This window comes from Ziziphus jujuba, chromosome 4 (assembly GCF_031755915.1).
Source record: "Ziziphus jujuba cultivar Dongzao chromosome 4, ASM3175591v1".
In the NCBI taxonomy this organism is placed as follows: Eukaryota; Viridiplantae; Streptophyta; class Magnoliopsida; order Rosales; family Rhamnaceae; genus Ziziphus; species Ziziphus jujuba.
In genome coordinates this window covers 29,324,853-29,339,039 of record NC_083382.1, presented here as the reverse complement: position 1 = coordinate 29,339,039, position 14,187 = coordinate 29,324,853, and the positions used below count along the sequence as shown (strand labels likewise).

The 14,187-nt window shown below is 34.9% G+C and overlaps 2 protein-coding genes across 3 annotated transcripts; both read right to left on the bottom strand.

The window, feature by feature from the left end:
• Positions 1–20: 20 nt before the first annotated feature.
• On the bottom strand, positions 21–8,591 carry LOC107415886 (uncharacterized). 2 transcript variants are annotated; one of them, XM_048471987.2, is made up of 15 exons: positions 8,358–8,591; positions 8,018–8,169; positions 7,795–7,855; positions 6,120–7,632; positions 5,980–6,011; positions 5,240–5,372; positions 4,563–4,660; positions 4,266–4,310; positions 3,413–3,518; positions 2,627–2,753; positions 2,018–2,133; positions 1,473–1,549; positions 924–1,058; positions 676–744; positions 21–555 (listed from the first exon to the last, which is right to left on the bottom strand). In XM_048471987.2, exons 2-15 carry the CDS (start codon positions 8,161–8,163, stop codon positions 283–285), a joined length of 2,931 nt encoding a protein of 976 aa, XP_048327944.2. In that variant the 5' UTR covers positions 8,164–8,169; positions 8,358–8,591; the 3' UTR covers positions 21–282. The 2 variants fall into 2 exon arrangements, with proteins under 2 accessions (XP_048327944.2, XP_048327945.2); XM_048471988.2 differs by lacking the exon at positions 8,358–8,591 and having other exon boundaries at positions 6,120–7,591; positions 8,018–8,079.
• Positions 8,592–9,386: 795 nt separating this feature from the next.
• Positions 9,387–13,704, bottom strand: LOC112488795 (ribosome biogenesis protein WDR12 homolog). Its single transcript, XM_048472818.2, has 13 exons — positions 13,416–13,704; positions 13,097–13,197; positions 12,711–12,817; positions 12,393–12,428; positions 12,172–12,257; positions 11,705–11,763; positions 11,513–11,623; positions 11,278–11,403; positions 10,522–10,665; positions 10,146–10,254; positions 9,903–10,039; positions 9,745–9,780; positions 9,387–9,655 (listed from the first exon to the last, which is right to left on the bottom strand). The coding sequence occupies exons 1-13, from the start codon at positions 13,576–13,578 to the stop codon at positions 9,557–9,559; spliced, it is 1,314 nt and encodes a 437-aa protein (XP_048328775.2). The 5' UTR covers positions 13,579–13,704; the 3' UTR covers positions 9,387–9,556.
• Between the last annotated feature and the right edge of the window lie 483 nt (positions 13,705–14,187).

Here is a 14,187-nt window from a genome sequence, read left to right as displayed (position 1 = left end):
AATTGGATACTCCTATAAAGTGTTCAATGATTGTACTTGTTTCTGTATTATTAGATTCTCTAAATCCTAACCAATAATTCAATACATTATAAAAGAGACAAGATTGTGTTTGTTGGCTACACACAATCAAAACTTATCCTATTCTAGTTTACTGGTAATTATTGTTATTTTTTGGACGTCAATAATTACTAATTTTTGTCCGCTTAGTACAAATTACAAAGGAGGGAAAGTCCAATATTTTGCTTATTTATCTAGACTAAAAGTCTAATTTTCACTAATTAACTATTGTCTTAACCATAATTGATAATCTGATCCTTTATCAACAAACTTCTGCCAGCTTCCATCCAAGTGATTTTCCTTGGAAGGATTCCAGTCAAAATGCCCCAGCTTCATTACCAACATCTCACCAATCTGTGCAACATAACCTTCATTGTTTGCATGGTATATTTTCACAGAGCTCCGGCAATGGATACCGGCCCTTCTCCGACCCTCAATTAGCTCGGTTATTATATCCCGTAAGCCAAAATCATAGAAATGGTCATAGAATATCACGGGCTGCAAAATAGACAAAAGTAATTTCAATATGGTTTTGCAAAAGGTTACATACCCTCATAATTAACTGTGTAAATCTACTTTGCAGTCTACATCTAAGAAACTGAGTAACTAATAACTTACCGTTCCAGGATGTGTCAAAATGTATGCATATCCCTGAGCAAGCTTATCTCGTGGAAACGGCCAATGACCCTGGAACAGGAAGAAGAAAAAAGATGTTCATTTCCTTTATCTCATCTGCATTGGCAATACAATTTTACGAAACAAAAAATGCAGAATTTAAAGGCCAGTTTATGAAATCGGTCACAACTTCATGCTAGTGTTCCGAACTTGGAGGTGTATTTGTGTGCCTATGCTTGTTTGAGACAGACCTGTGTTGATCCGGTGTCATGGTTCTCTAAAAATGTGACAGCACGTGAAGGCCACCATCCCATAACACCAGTAGGTTTTCCTTGAGGATCTATCAGCCTCCAGTATTCGTTATGGAGAGCAGAGTGGAGTATTCCCTGCAAAGTGTCCCAGGTAAAGAATGCATCAGGGAAAAAAAATAATAATAAAAAAAAAAAAAAAACAACAACAACAACAACAACTTCTATATTTGATATTCCTGCATCTCTGATTTTATTATGTATTTTTTTATCTAAAGGAAATAGGGAAAACTAAAAAACATGGCCAATTGTGCTTATCTTACAAGCTAATTACAATGAACAAACGATATTTAATGCTGCATTATATAGATCAAGCCAGCAGCATAAAGTGAAGAATTTGAACAATAACCTCAGTATAATATAAGATCAAAATTAATGACTTAATATGATGACCCGAATCTTTTTCCAGCGACCAAATCTGCTAAACTGGTATTTTCAGACATTTTATGGTCCTAGTCATGTGTACATGAACTAAGATAGTATAAAGAATACCTTTGTTGTGACATCAAATGCTGATGAAGTACCACCTGTGGCATTGATCCAATTTACTATCCGCTGCCGATGAGCATCTGTCATTGTTACAAAGTTCCTGTTAACATGATAGATAGATGTTTCCTACCCTAATAAAGGACAACAAATGAATCACTAATTAACAAGGAGAGATGATTAACAATTTCCCTGCCAATCTCTCTGTGAAGTCATTTATTTTCTAGAGATGATTACATTTACTCTTCCCAGTGTCGTTAATTTGTTTGGGTATACAGGTAGCCACAAAATTATAGAGACTTACAGATGAGCATCCGACATGGTATCTCCCAAACAGCATACTCAAAGCCTCAATTCAAAAAGTAATTTTAACAAGTCTTCGGACATTGAAATAAACTACAGAAGGTAGGTTTTTTCATGTGGGTATTCACTAGTAACAAAATCAAAGACAGGTAAAACTATAGATGAAAATAAAGTTTGCTTTCACCGCCTAACATATAATTGAGACAGAATTATAATACAAACATCGACCCCAAGTCAGAGGTTATTACCTTGATTGTAGCACAAGTTACCATGTTCATAACCTAAACTGTCCCAATATTCTCCAATAGCAAATGCAGGATTTGAAGCCTCAATATATTCTTTTACATATGTACCCGAGAAGCCTCTGCAAACAACGTAAAGACAACAATTTTCCACTGAATTAATAGAGAACAATAAATGATATTTGAATGCATTAGAGAATTCAAATATTTCTCACACAGCCAACCTTTTGTTCAGACTAAAAGAATTTACAATTAATAGAAGACATTTCTAGGAGCATATTCTACATGTTATCCTATTTATTATTACCTTAAAAAAAAAAAAAGCTATTCTTTATTTATAGAAGACTAATGTAATTAATGCTTAATAAGCTTTAATAAAGATGGACTGGATCTGCATTTATTACTAAAGTATGATCACTAAACCTAATAAATAATGTCATACAGATCAAACACATCCACATGTTATGAGTTTCCTCTTTGGAATTTGTGATGTGCATAAATATACACGTATATAAATATGGAGATAGATAAAGAGACAGGGAGAGGAATAAAATTGGCTTGAAACCTTGGATGGAAAAACTAGAAAAGGCCAAGAAAATGAAGAAACGCCTTTACCTTACAAAGTCAAGACGCCACCCATCAAAACCAATATAATTTCGAAGCCAGTTTAACCATTCCTTTATATCTCTTCTAACAAAGTCCTGAGAATGATCAATGTTTGGTGCTGCATGGAATATATCACCTACAGATATAGGGTAGTAAGTAGCATGTTGCTTGCTATCTTTAGAGTGAATATATTATTATATTGTCATTAGAGTCCAGTCATTCTTCAATTAGTTTGGAACTATTTTAATCATGTAGATACAAGCACATTTAACTAAAACAAGAAAAAGGAAGAATATCTAACACCACTTCTGTTAGAAGCATGTTGGTGGGAACCCGAACAAAATGAAAAGATAGGCATTAATAAGAGATTTTGGAAGGTTTGACCTCACCATAGTGACTAAGAGCGGTCATGTGGGTAAGAGACTATTTTACCCAACAGATCTGAAAAGATGAATTGCATGCAAAACTAGAAAAATGCTGTTTAGAATGGAAGCCATATGTTTTCAACAACAGGACACAGCATCAAGTCTTAATAATATGTAGTGTTAAAAAAAATAGGTTTACATGAGCGACTTCAGAAAAATGTATCAGTGGGCTCAAACAGGTCAGTATAGTGTGGTTGACATCCTGATTCTGTTAAATCTACCGGAATATCTCAACTGTAACATTTATATAATAAAATAAGACAAGGAAACACAGAAAATGTGAGTTCGGAAGACATGAACTATAAAACAGATATCAGTATATCAAATACTTATTTGTAATATCTGCACTGCACCAAACAAATAAACTTACCACTTGAAGGATTTCCACGGCCTTGAAAATTTGGATCATCACAAACAATTGCTTCAGGCCCCCAAGCAAGCTTGCCACCAAAAATGTTCCAAACACCATTGGGACTCTGCAATTAACAATATGAAAGTTTTTATCAAGGGGCAAACATAACGAAGCCATCTACCTGAGAAATTCGTGAACTCTGAGTTTTATAATATGCAAGGTTCATCCATCTATTATCATGAACAATAAAAAGATATGTTTTTGTTTTTCATAAGTTTCAGCAACCCTTCTCTTGGAAAATGTCTATCAAGGTTCTGCTCTTTCTTTATGGCAAGAGAATCAAACAATACCCATATACAAAGGGCATAAATGAAGCTAATCAAGTTTATGTATGTGTTTGATAAGATGTAGATAATGAAAAAAAGTGTTTCCTAAAAATATAATGAAACAAGTGTTTCCTAAAAATAAAAAATTATAGGATAGTTTAAGTTGTTGGGACTTTCTTTTATTTTGAGTCAAATGCTCAATTTGATTGTTGAAACAGCATTCTTGATATGTTCAACCGATAAATTCTAATATATTATTTGAAAATTTTCTTTCTCTACTAACCAATTTACACATATGACTATCATCTAAATTCAACAACTTAGAAAGGAAAACAACAAAAAGTCTTTTTAACCAACTTTTATGCTTCAAGTCAGGACCCTGAAGTTAATTATGTCTCCTCTACAAAATTTAAAGCGAACCTACTGGAGAAAAGACTAATTGCCCACCTCAGTTTGCCACATATGATAAATGCCAGTGTAGGAAGGTGCCTGATGTAAAGTCAAAGTTCATGAGGCTTTGATAAAATCATAAAACAATATCTTACCTGTTTATGGGCACATCGATGATTTAATACAACATCTCCCAGGGCCTACATATAGAGATGACACATCATCAATCCAATATCACTTAAGAAATCATAAGTAATAAGATGACTTTTCTAGGACGTTTTATCTTAATTTTCAGAAAACCATTTTTTCACCATACCTACCAAGTGATTCTCTAAATTTTCATTTTTCCACTGAAAATCAAAACAGAGAAGCACCAGGTTCACGAATGAAACACATACTAAGTTTATTCAGTACCAGGACTAGACCTGTCAAATTAAAGATTAAATGCCTACCAGAAGATCTTGAGAATGCATTTCCTCAATGCAGTGTTTAAGTTCTTCTTCAGAACCATATGCCGAGTTCAAGTTGTAAAGATCAGAAGGCATATAACCTGCATGTCATTTTATATTGATTATGTAGTAATTCTACTTAGTACATTGAAAAAAGTCAAATCGTCTGTGGAAACTTCAAAGAACAGTGTGGAAAAATATAAAAAGCAGCCATTTGCAAAGGGATGCTACCAATCAGTAACATCTTGCATCGGTGGCAGTTATTTTTTTCAATTAAAAAAAATTATTTAGTAAAACAAAAAGGTAATGCAAGAACTAGACCTGCATCTACAGCTACCAAGCCAAAAGAACAGAAACCATGGACAACAAAAGTACCAACCACAAAAAACAGTGAGAGCAAACAACTATAACTCAAAGAAGATGACACCATCTCCAACAAATATTTCTTTTAATAGGGTAGTTTTCTAGTTAAAAGAAGAAAACTATTATTGGACATCATTAGCCACAAAAATAATGATGAAATGCAAGCACAAACATACAAGAAAGGCATGTACATCCTATACAAGAACAGGTGCACATGTTGGAGAAAAAATTAAGCCTTCACAGCAGTAATGTTATCACATCTTGTGATGATGAAAAGGAAAATATAACAAAAGGAAATGAAAATGGAGGGGACTAACCTTGAGGTGCCACAGATTCGGTTGGTGGAGGAAGCCAAACTGCCGTTACCCCAGATTTAGATAAATCAGCAGCTTTAGGAGCTAACTCCAGATACCACTGCCTTCTCCAGCTTTCCCAGTTGAAACCTTGAATCTTCAAAAGAAATATATTAAGATTCATCAAAGATGACTGCAAATGAACGTAAATTCTTTCCCTGTTAAGTTATCAAAGATGACTTCTAATAGTTGATTATTTCTTAAGAAAACTAGAAACATAAATCTCAGAGAGAAAAAGATGCAAAACAAAAGCGATAAAAAACATAAATAGAGATACAACTCATTTCAGAAACCAGAAGTCTAAGCCAAGTAAAGTTTTGGACAGTACTTGCTCACAAACCCAGATTCAGAGAATACAAAAGTTGGGGAATTTTGTCATGGGCTGGAATACAGGTAAGATAGTAGTATGGAAAAGATTCCCCCACCCAAAAACGCAGGCTCAAAAATTGTCTTACATGTATGTTCATAACAAGTCATGGCATCGCATAAAAGTATTAGTTAGGTACTAAATGGCTAAACTATAAGATAATAGTCCAATACGAGGATAACTTAATAACAAGGATATAAAATAAATTTATTTCATTCCTTCTAGTATTAGAAGGAACAAAACCATTAAAAGAAAAGCTTCAATACAGAAATAAAACAAATATAGAACTCAAAATATACATGTTTTCACTATAATGAGCACCAATCGGTATACTAACCACAATCTCTCTCCCAGTTCCAGTGCCCGGCTCTGCATTGAAGTCCATTTAAAAGTTAGATGTCAAATATGATCTCTGTTTTCAGAGATGTACTTTCTCGATGCAGACAACCTACAATATAATGGTACTGGAATACTTACCCACTTTTATTTGTTCTGGGGCCCTCTGCCACTGTATAGTCTTTCTTTGGAGGGCACGCTCCAGACTCTTTCGTTTCTTCTCTATTGTTTCTTTCTCAATCACATGGTCAATAAGTGCATCCCCTTCCTTCAGCTTTTCTTGGGCAATGGACCATACATCATCAACTTTGGGCAAGTCCAAAGAGCTGAATTTTGATGTCAAGGCTTCAGCTACATCAACCTTTCTTGGTGGAAACTTGGGACGAATAGTGCGAATCCTCCTTGCCATCCATTGAGGTATCTCTCTACGAGGACCATCACTTAGAAGTTTCCATTTCTGTGAATCATCATCTGTCAGAAGGTCTAACCGTCCACCATTAACAACATAGATGGAATCTTCATCCTCTTCACTGAGGGATCTTTCCTTCAATAATAGTGACTCGGCCATTTCCGCTCTCTGTCTCCACATCTTTGAGGCAGCTTCAGATGCCCTTAATGATCTCTGCAGTGCTTCACATCTTCTCTGGTAGGCATTATCTTTAGAACGTGCTGCTTCTTTGGCAGCTTCAATAGCAGCCCTGATGCTTTGCAACTCAGCCTTAAAAGCCTTTGAAGCAGCCTTTTTCCTTTCTGCTGCATCTTTCTTCATTTGCTCCATCAATGACTTAATTTCCTCCTCCTGCTGGAGAGTCTTTTTCTTGTTTACCTCCTGAAATTCTAATAATGCTTTCTCAGCATTATTGGCACGAACCTCAGATGCATTTGCTTGTGCACGGGCATGTTCCAACTCCAGCTGTAACCTATCAATCTCACTTCTAGTAAGCAATAACTGAGATTCTAAATCACTTACAACCCTTTGCAACTTAATATATTGTGATTGTACAGAAGCAACCTCATCAACTGGGTTTACGCCATCTGTATATAATGACACCGCTTTTGTTGCATGATCACCTGCTTTTTCTGCTACATCCAGGGCCTTCTCTATTGCATCTTTTGACTGCTCAACAAGTGAAAATATTGCACCTTCAGTGGCATCCCTAATTTGCTTTTCTATCTGATAAGCTGCTTCAGCGGCAGAAGTCTCTGCAGCTGAAACCCTAAGCTGGGCATCTTGCAGTATGTGAGATGTAGCCTGCTGAAATGCAATCTCTGCTAACTTTTCAACTTGGACAGCAAGTTCAACAGCATCTTGTTTAGCAAGGACTAACTTAGATTCCAAGGTGAACTTCTCATCCACTGATTGTTTCAGCTTCTGATGGAACAAAGACTTGGCTGCCTCAAGTTCTGCAACTGCCAGTTCTTTGTCATGCATTATGGTTGAAACATATTCTTGCTGCTTGGCCTCAGAACGGGCCAACTCTTCAAGCAACCTATCTCTCTCCTTCTCAATGGCTTTCTGTCTAGCTTGAGCCTCAGAAAGAGCTTTTCTAGCTGCCACTAGCTCATCTTCTTCTACCCCCAACACTTCATTTTTTCCTGATGAATAATCGTTCCTGTCATTAACCAAATCAGTGACGGTGTCATCAGAATGACCCTGCCACCAAAATCAGAAGCCATAATCTCTTGTTACTTCTAGTTTGCATCTATTAAAAGACCCAAAAAAAAAATATATATATATATATATATATGAGAAATAGTAAATCATACACTTCCTTCTAGTAGGAAAAAATGGAAGTCCATGTTAGAATATTCATACCACACTTGAGAAAACAATACTTCTTGATTTATAAATCAACCGTTCGGTGGACGAAAATCTCCTGCAATGATTACATTTGATCATGATAAAACTCAAACTTCCAATAACATACAATAGTTTGCACCACATATTAAAAAGAGAGAGAGACAGAAGGAAAAAAAAAAAAAAAAAAAAAAAAAAAAAAGAATACAAAACAAATTAAACGTGAGAAACTTTAACGCACTTTGTTCTTCTGACAGTAGATGTGAAGAATACAGGACGATTTCCCAGACATAAATCTGTAGAATGTTTGCCATTAGCACCTGAAGGAACAATGGCACAGCGTGGAGGGATCCCAAATGACAGGTCGGCCATTAAAATGGCACCCATTTCTTTCTGTATAGAAATCACAATTTTCAACATCAAACATCAGACACTTTTAAGCTCTCTTGTTTGTTTGATATCCAAATGTACATATATATATATATATATAAGGCACCCATATAGATGTGAGCGTGAATATGAAATGGTCGTAAGAAAAGCTCAAAATTGGAATATAAAAAGACAGAAAATAAAGCTTTGACCTGATGAGAATGGAGAAACTAATCCAAAACAAGTTGCAGAAACCCCATGATTTTACTCTCTCTCTCTCTCTCTCTCTCTCTCTCTCTCTCTCAGTTTTTTAATCCTTTCAGTGATCAGATTTTCGGGATTTAAGTGGTGGTGGTTGCCGTACAGAGCAGAGAAGAAAGTGCTAGTAATGGCGCGGAGACCCAGGCACTTATATGGCGAGAAAATTATTTGGAAAAAAATACGGCTTTCGATGAAGATATGGGATTTCTTAAATAAATAAATAAATAATTATATGCATTTTACTTTTGAATTACCAAAAGCTTTTTTTTTTTTTTATTGCACTTACGTTTGGATGATAAGTATAATAATTACTTAATAATTATAGATATTTGCAATAAAAATAACAGAAAAGATCCCCATATTTACAATCATATCATTTGTGGAAAAAGAACCAAACACTCGGTTTAAATTAATCCATTTACTTGCGGTCTTTTTTCTTATAGAGAATTTTAACAGTGGTATTTTTGTTTTCTTTTTTGTTCTAATTTCTGCTCTTCCTTTTTTTTCTTCTAATATATCAGTTAGATAATAACATCGATTATTTCTATCATTAAGAAAGAAAAAAACAATTATATATTTACAAAATATGAAAATATATATTTCAGTAATTTAATAAAAGGGTAGTTCAGTAATTCCGCCCGGAATGGTTGTTGGGTTGATTGGTTTTAAACTCACGGGATGTGGCACCGCTCATAACCAGTTAAAAAAGCGAAAAGCACTTTTTTCCCAGTCTGTCTTTTCGTTCGAGAAACGAAAAAGAAAGGAGTGACCAGAGGAAAAGGAAAGGTGACTCTTTTTCCGATTTGTCCACGTTTCTTTTAATGAAAGATACAATTTTTTTTTTATATTATATATCATTGGATAATTCTTTTATTATTACTAAAGAAAAAAGAAAATAGTCGATATCCTTTTCAAAAAAGCTTATGATCTTTTTTCAAGCCAAACATCCTGAACTATATATTCAAAAAAAGCAGCGCCAAAAAAAAAATGTAAATTTAAAATTAATTTCAAAAAAACATAGCCACAAAAAAAAAGTAAATTTATAAATTGTCAACATAGCTTAATTAAAAGGGCTTTTTTTTCTTTTCTATAGCTTTTTTTTTTTTTTTCCCTTTTACACCACAAATAAAGTTGAAGTTGGGCCGGGCCACTAACTTTCACCAACAGGGATCCCAGACGAGATGCGAAGCTTTGAATCAGCTCCACCACTAATAACGCTGTCACCTTTCCACCAGTCAGCACATAATACCTAGCGAAACCAACAGCCAACACATGAATAAAATTTATATGTCCGTACAATGAACATCAATGGAACCAGAACCAACCAACTATATATACCTTGTCCTTGTGTGAATCCATAACAGCTACGGACCACTGTCATAGAAAACGATAATTATTCAGTAAACAGAGTGTCTTAAAGGGTGATAATGCTCCTCCTCAAGAAGCGACAATCATACTTACAAATAACACTAGATGATTAAAGGATAAGGAATTACCGCTGTCCTAAGATCCCATATCATAACTTTTCCATCATAGGATGCAGAGACTAAATGATATTGGGATTTCTTGTGCCACTTACAAGCCGAAACCCAAGAGGCATGAGATGAAAATTGAAAGACGGGTGCAGACGTTCCTACAAAATAATGAATCACACATACATGAGTTATTTTTATGTGTCAATCAAACTCTATTTATATATGGAGAGAGAAATAGCAGTCTTGGTTCATTTAGCAACAAACCTGGTTTACGAGGATCCCATATCCTAACAATGGGATCAGAACCACCAGCAGCAATTAATGAAGAACTTTCTCCTCCGATATCAAGGCAGTTGAGGACTTTCCCAGAAAACTGTGCAGGAGGGAGAATATTATCATCTAGGTTTTGAAAGAGGTAACTTTTACTTCATAATTCAAATACAAAATAAAACTGGGAAAATATTTATGCAAAGTGTTGTTGCAGGCGATACTTATCCAAAGTCAAGGATGACAGCAAACATATTTATAGGAAAATAAAAATAAAAATAAAAAAAAAACAACTTTATGATGTAAAGATTTCTAATGGAGAGACAGAATTTAAAGCACAAACAGAATGCTAAAAAAGGGTTATCAGACATACTATATTCAACGTATCTTTGCCTGTCTCAACATCCCACTTTCTAATTGAATGGTCCCAAGATGCTGAAAATATTGTTTCACGAAATATCCAGTTTACAGAAGATACACATTGTGTATGACCTACTAGTGTGGAAACAGCTTCCCCCTGAATGCAATGAGACTTATTAATGATAACAATAAACCTGCTAGGACAACAAATTGGTTTTTGATATCCCAAGGGAAGAGTGTAGAGAAAAATTGCAAAGAAAAAGATCTGAGACTACAGAAATGAAATCAAAGTTTCATAAAGTGGATATGAGACATCATAACAATCAAAGGAAGAAAATAGGTTACCTAAACTCAGAACAAGCTGTTCACGAAAATTAATATCATTTTGCAGTAGTTTATTGTAAAAATGCATGGATCACTAATAGCCCTCTAGGTCAACAGATCCTAACTGTTTTCACTGGCAGACTGCCTCTTGAACCATTAGAAAGCAATCTGGTTTTCATCCTCTAAAAATGAAATAATTAAAATAGCTTTTCTGATTTAGAGCATTTTTCCAATTCAGTTTTAGTAATCAGAATTTTTCTTATTACTCTAAATAACTAGTGTTTAACTAGAAAGATTAAATCAGAATTTTTTTTGTAATACCTTGGCAAAACTGCAATCATTTCTCGCAGATGGATTTTGATCTTAAAATCTTTGAAAAGAGAAACATTGGCAATTTTCCAGACATTAAAATTCATCTCCAAGAAACAGAAGAAACATACAATACCTCCAATTGTGAATCTACAGCCTGCTCATTTACTTTTCTCTTCTTAACTGAAAGTAGATCACCTTCTGTATTAATCTCATTTGTCTGCCATAAATTAATTGTGCAATCCCAACCACCAGAACAAACCTACATACATTTTTAAGTTAAAATGAAAAAGGTGGGAGTAAGAAGCTTGACTTTAGATCTTAATCTAGTGTTAAAATGATAAAATACTGCAAAAGATAATAGAATATACCATGTCCCCGGAAGTCTGAGAAGCAACACTTTCAACAGAAGATCTATGTCCACGTAAAATTTTGAACGCCTTTACCTTTAAAGGACTTTTTAGGTGCTCTCCTGTATTGAACTTTTATAAAAAAATGGAATATAGAAGATTAGTCCAGGCATCACTCCACCATCATTAAAGACATTACATGATTCCAATTACCTTCCACAGCCTAAGTGTCTGATCTTTTGAAGCACTAGCAACAGTAACACTTTCTCCACCTGCACAAACATTGTAGCTTATTGACTGGGAAGCATGTCAATTTTCATAGTTCCTAACTGCTTAGACAAGTTCACTATTGACCACTGACTGAACTATATATTTAAGTCAGGTATTTTTAATGAGACATGCAGACATTGACATTGCAATTAGCATACCCAAGTAATAAAAAGTTGAATATGAAAACCATCAGAAATCACAAATAGGTCTAATAAAGCATAAAAAATGTATACAGTGCAATGCAAGCCAAGCGTTATTGGTAATCTTCCCTTCTCCAACAAGGTTTCTTAACTATGATGTACTAACAGTCCAAAATACCTAAGAAATATGGGGTCTGATGATTGGAAAAAGTGATGTGGCCATTTCTACAAAGCTACAACCCATTAAAGACAATTATTGCCCAATGCTACCTTCTGCATTGATGACACTAACAGAAGTAACTGCATCTCTGTGTCCTTCCAATATATGTGTACACACTCCAGCAGATTTCCATACCCTAGAAAATATTAAATGCACAAGTTTATACATATCAAGTATCTATTACACGTAATTAATAGTTGAAACATAAAAATAAAGAAATACAGAGAATCTGAAGTACAAGAGAACTATATAAACATCTCATTTCAATTACCTTCCAAAACCATCATAGCACCCTGTCAAAATGAACCTGCCAAAATCAAAATTATGGCACTTTTAAATCTTCTTGTGTATTTTTCTTTCAGTTAAAACAGCAGTAAGAGAACATTAATACAGAATAATTCGAGTGCACCCTGAGCCAATGACATATGTCGAAGCATTTCATGATCTAGAGTTAGAAAGTAGAAATACCAGGCCATTGAAGAGAAGTGTTGATTATGAAAAGAACAAAGATACAAAAGTTTTAACATTTTAAGGCCATTGAAAAGAGCTAAAAAGCACCGATAATGCTGCCATCCAGGTACAAGCTTACCCGGGGCTAGAACCATCAACTGCACTGACCCAATCATCATGTAAAGAAGGTTCTTCTTCCTTCCGTGGTACCACAGCCTTTATGTATTCAATCTCCAATATCTTCTCCTGTAACAGTTTACTAAAGACAGTCAGAAACTACCAAAACAAATTTCTTCTATTTCAGCTTCGAATATCCCCTTCCTCTCCATGTCTCCTCCCTCACTATAGATAACAGGCGCACCCAGACGCATAAAGGATGATAAAAAAGAAACTTTGCATGAATTATGAACTTATGCAGCACCAGAACATGGGCTGGATAATTTAGAAATGGACACAAAGTATAGCAGAGAATATAAACAGTTGGTAATATCATTAGAAAAACATTGCAAATGGAAGATAACGTACGGCCGAAATACCCTTGGCAAGAAGAAACCGTTCAAGAGACAGCCGGACCAGTTCCCCATCGATCAGAAAATCAAACGGTTCAGATACCCATTCAGGATTTCCTGGTCACAATCAGCAACCAAATTCGGAAAACCGTATGAGAAACATAGCAAACAAACAAAATTAAATTATAATAAGAAATACATTATTGCACTAAAAGCACCGTGAAACTACGAGCATTCCTTTTTTCTGCCAAATTCGAGGACAACCACAGACAGAGGCAATGGCAAAACCGAAATTAAAATCAAGAATATGAAAAGCGTGGCTTCTGAGAAAGTACCAGCTAGGAGAAGATTGTTGACTATGGCGGAAAGGTCACCGCGGGTTAGAGTAGAGGGTATGGCGATGGAATTAGCGGGAACTTTGAAAGGAGGCCGGAGCTTCGTGACGAACCGGACTTGGACCCGCCTCGAGGTCTCTTCTGCATCTCCATCTATGTCCATTGTCTCTATCTCTTCCTGTTTGATCCGAAGAACACGACCACTGAGAGAGAAATGAAGAGAAGAAGAAGAAAAACCACTCAAGGAGGGTTTAGCGAGCGTGAGAGAGACGACGAAATTAGGGTTTAAGGGAAATCGGGGCTTGTCCGAAAGAGCCTAACTCTCCGTTAGGCCCACTCTTGTAAAATTCATTCGGGCTTTTGGTTTTGCATGGCCCATAATTCGAAGAAGCCAACTCTGGCTCGAACTTCTAAATTTTCTGGGTTGAAAATTTTACAAAAAGTTTTTTCTATTTTTCGATCATACGGAAAGCTTTTATTGAATGATAGTCCATTTCTTTTTTCATTAATCTATAAAAATATTAAAGTGTAGATATTTTTTATAATTATATATTGTTTAACTAAACCATTATTTTATAATACATTTAAATAATGAAAAACAGTTTTTAGCAAAAATTAATAAAATAATAATAATAATAACAATGAAAAACAGTTTCACTAAAAGTTTTTAACTTTAATATTACTTATTGCTTTTTCACTTAGTCGAAAAGACCTTTGCATTCCCCCGGCATGACACATGTCACGAAGAAAATAAAACAAAATAAGAACTATA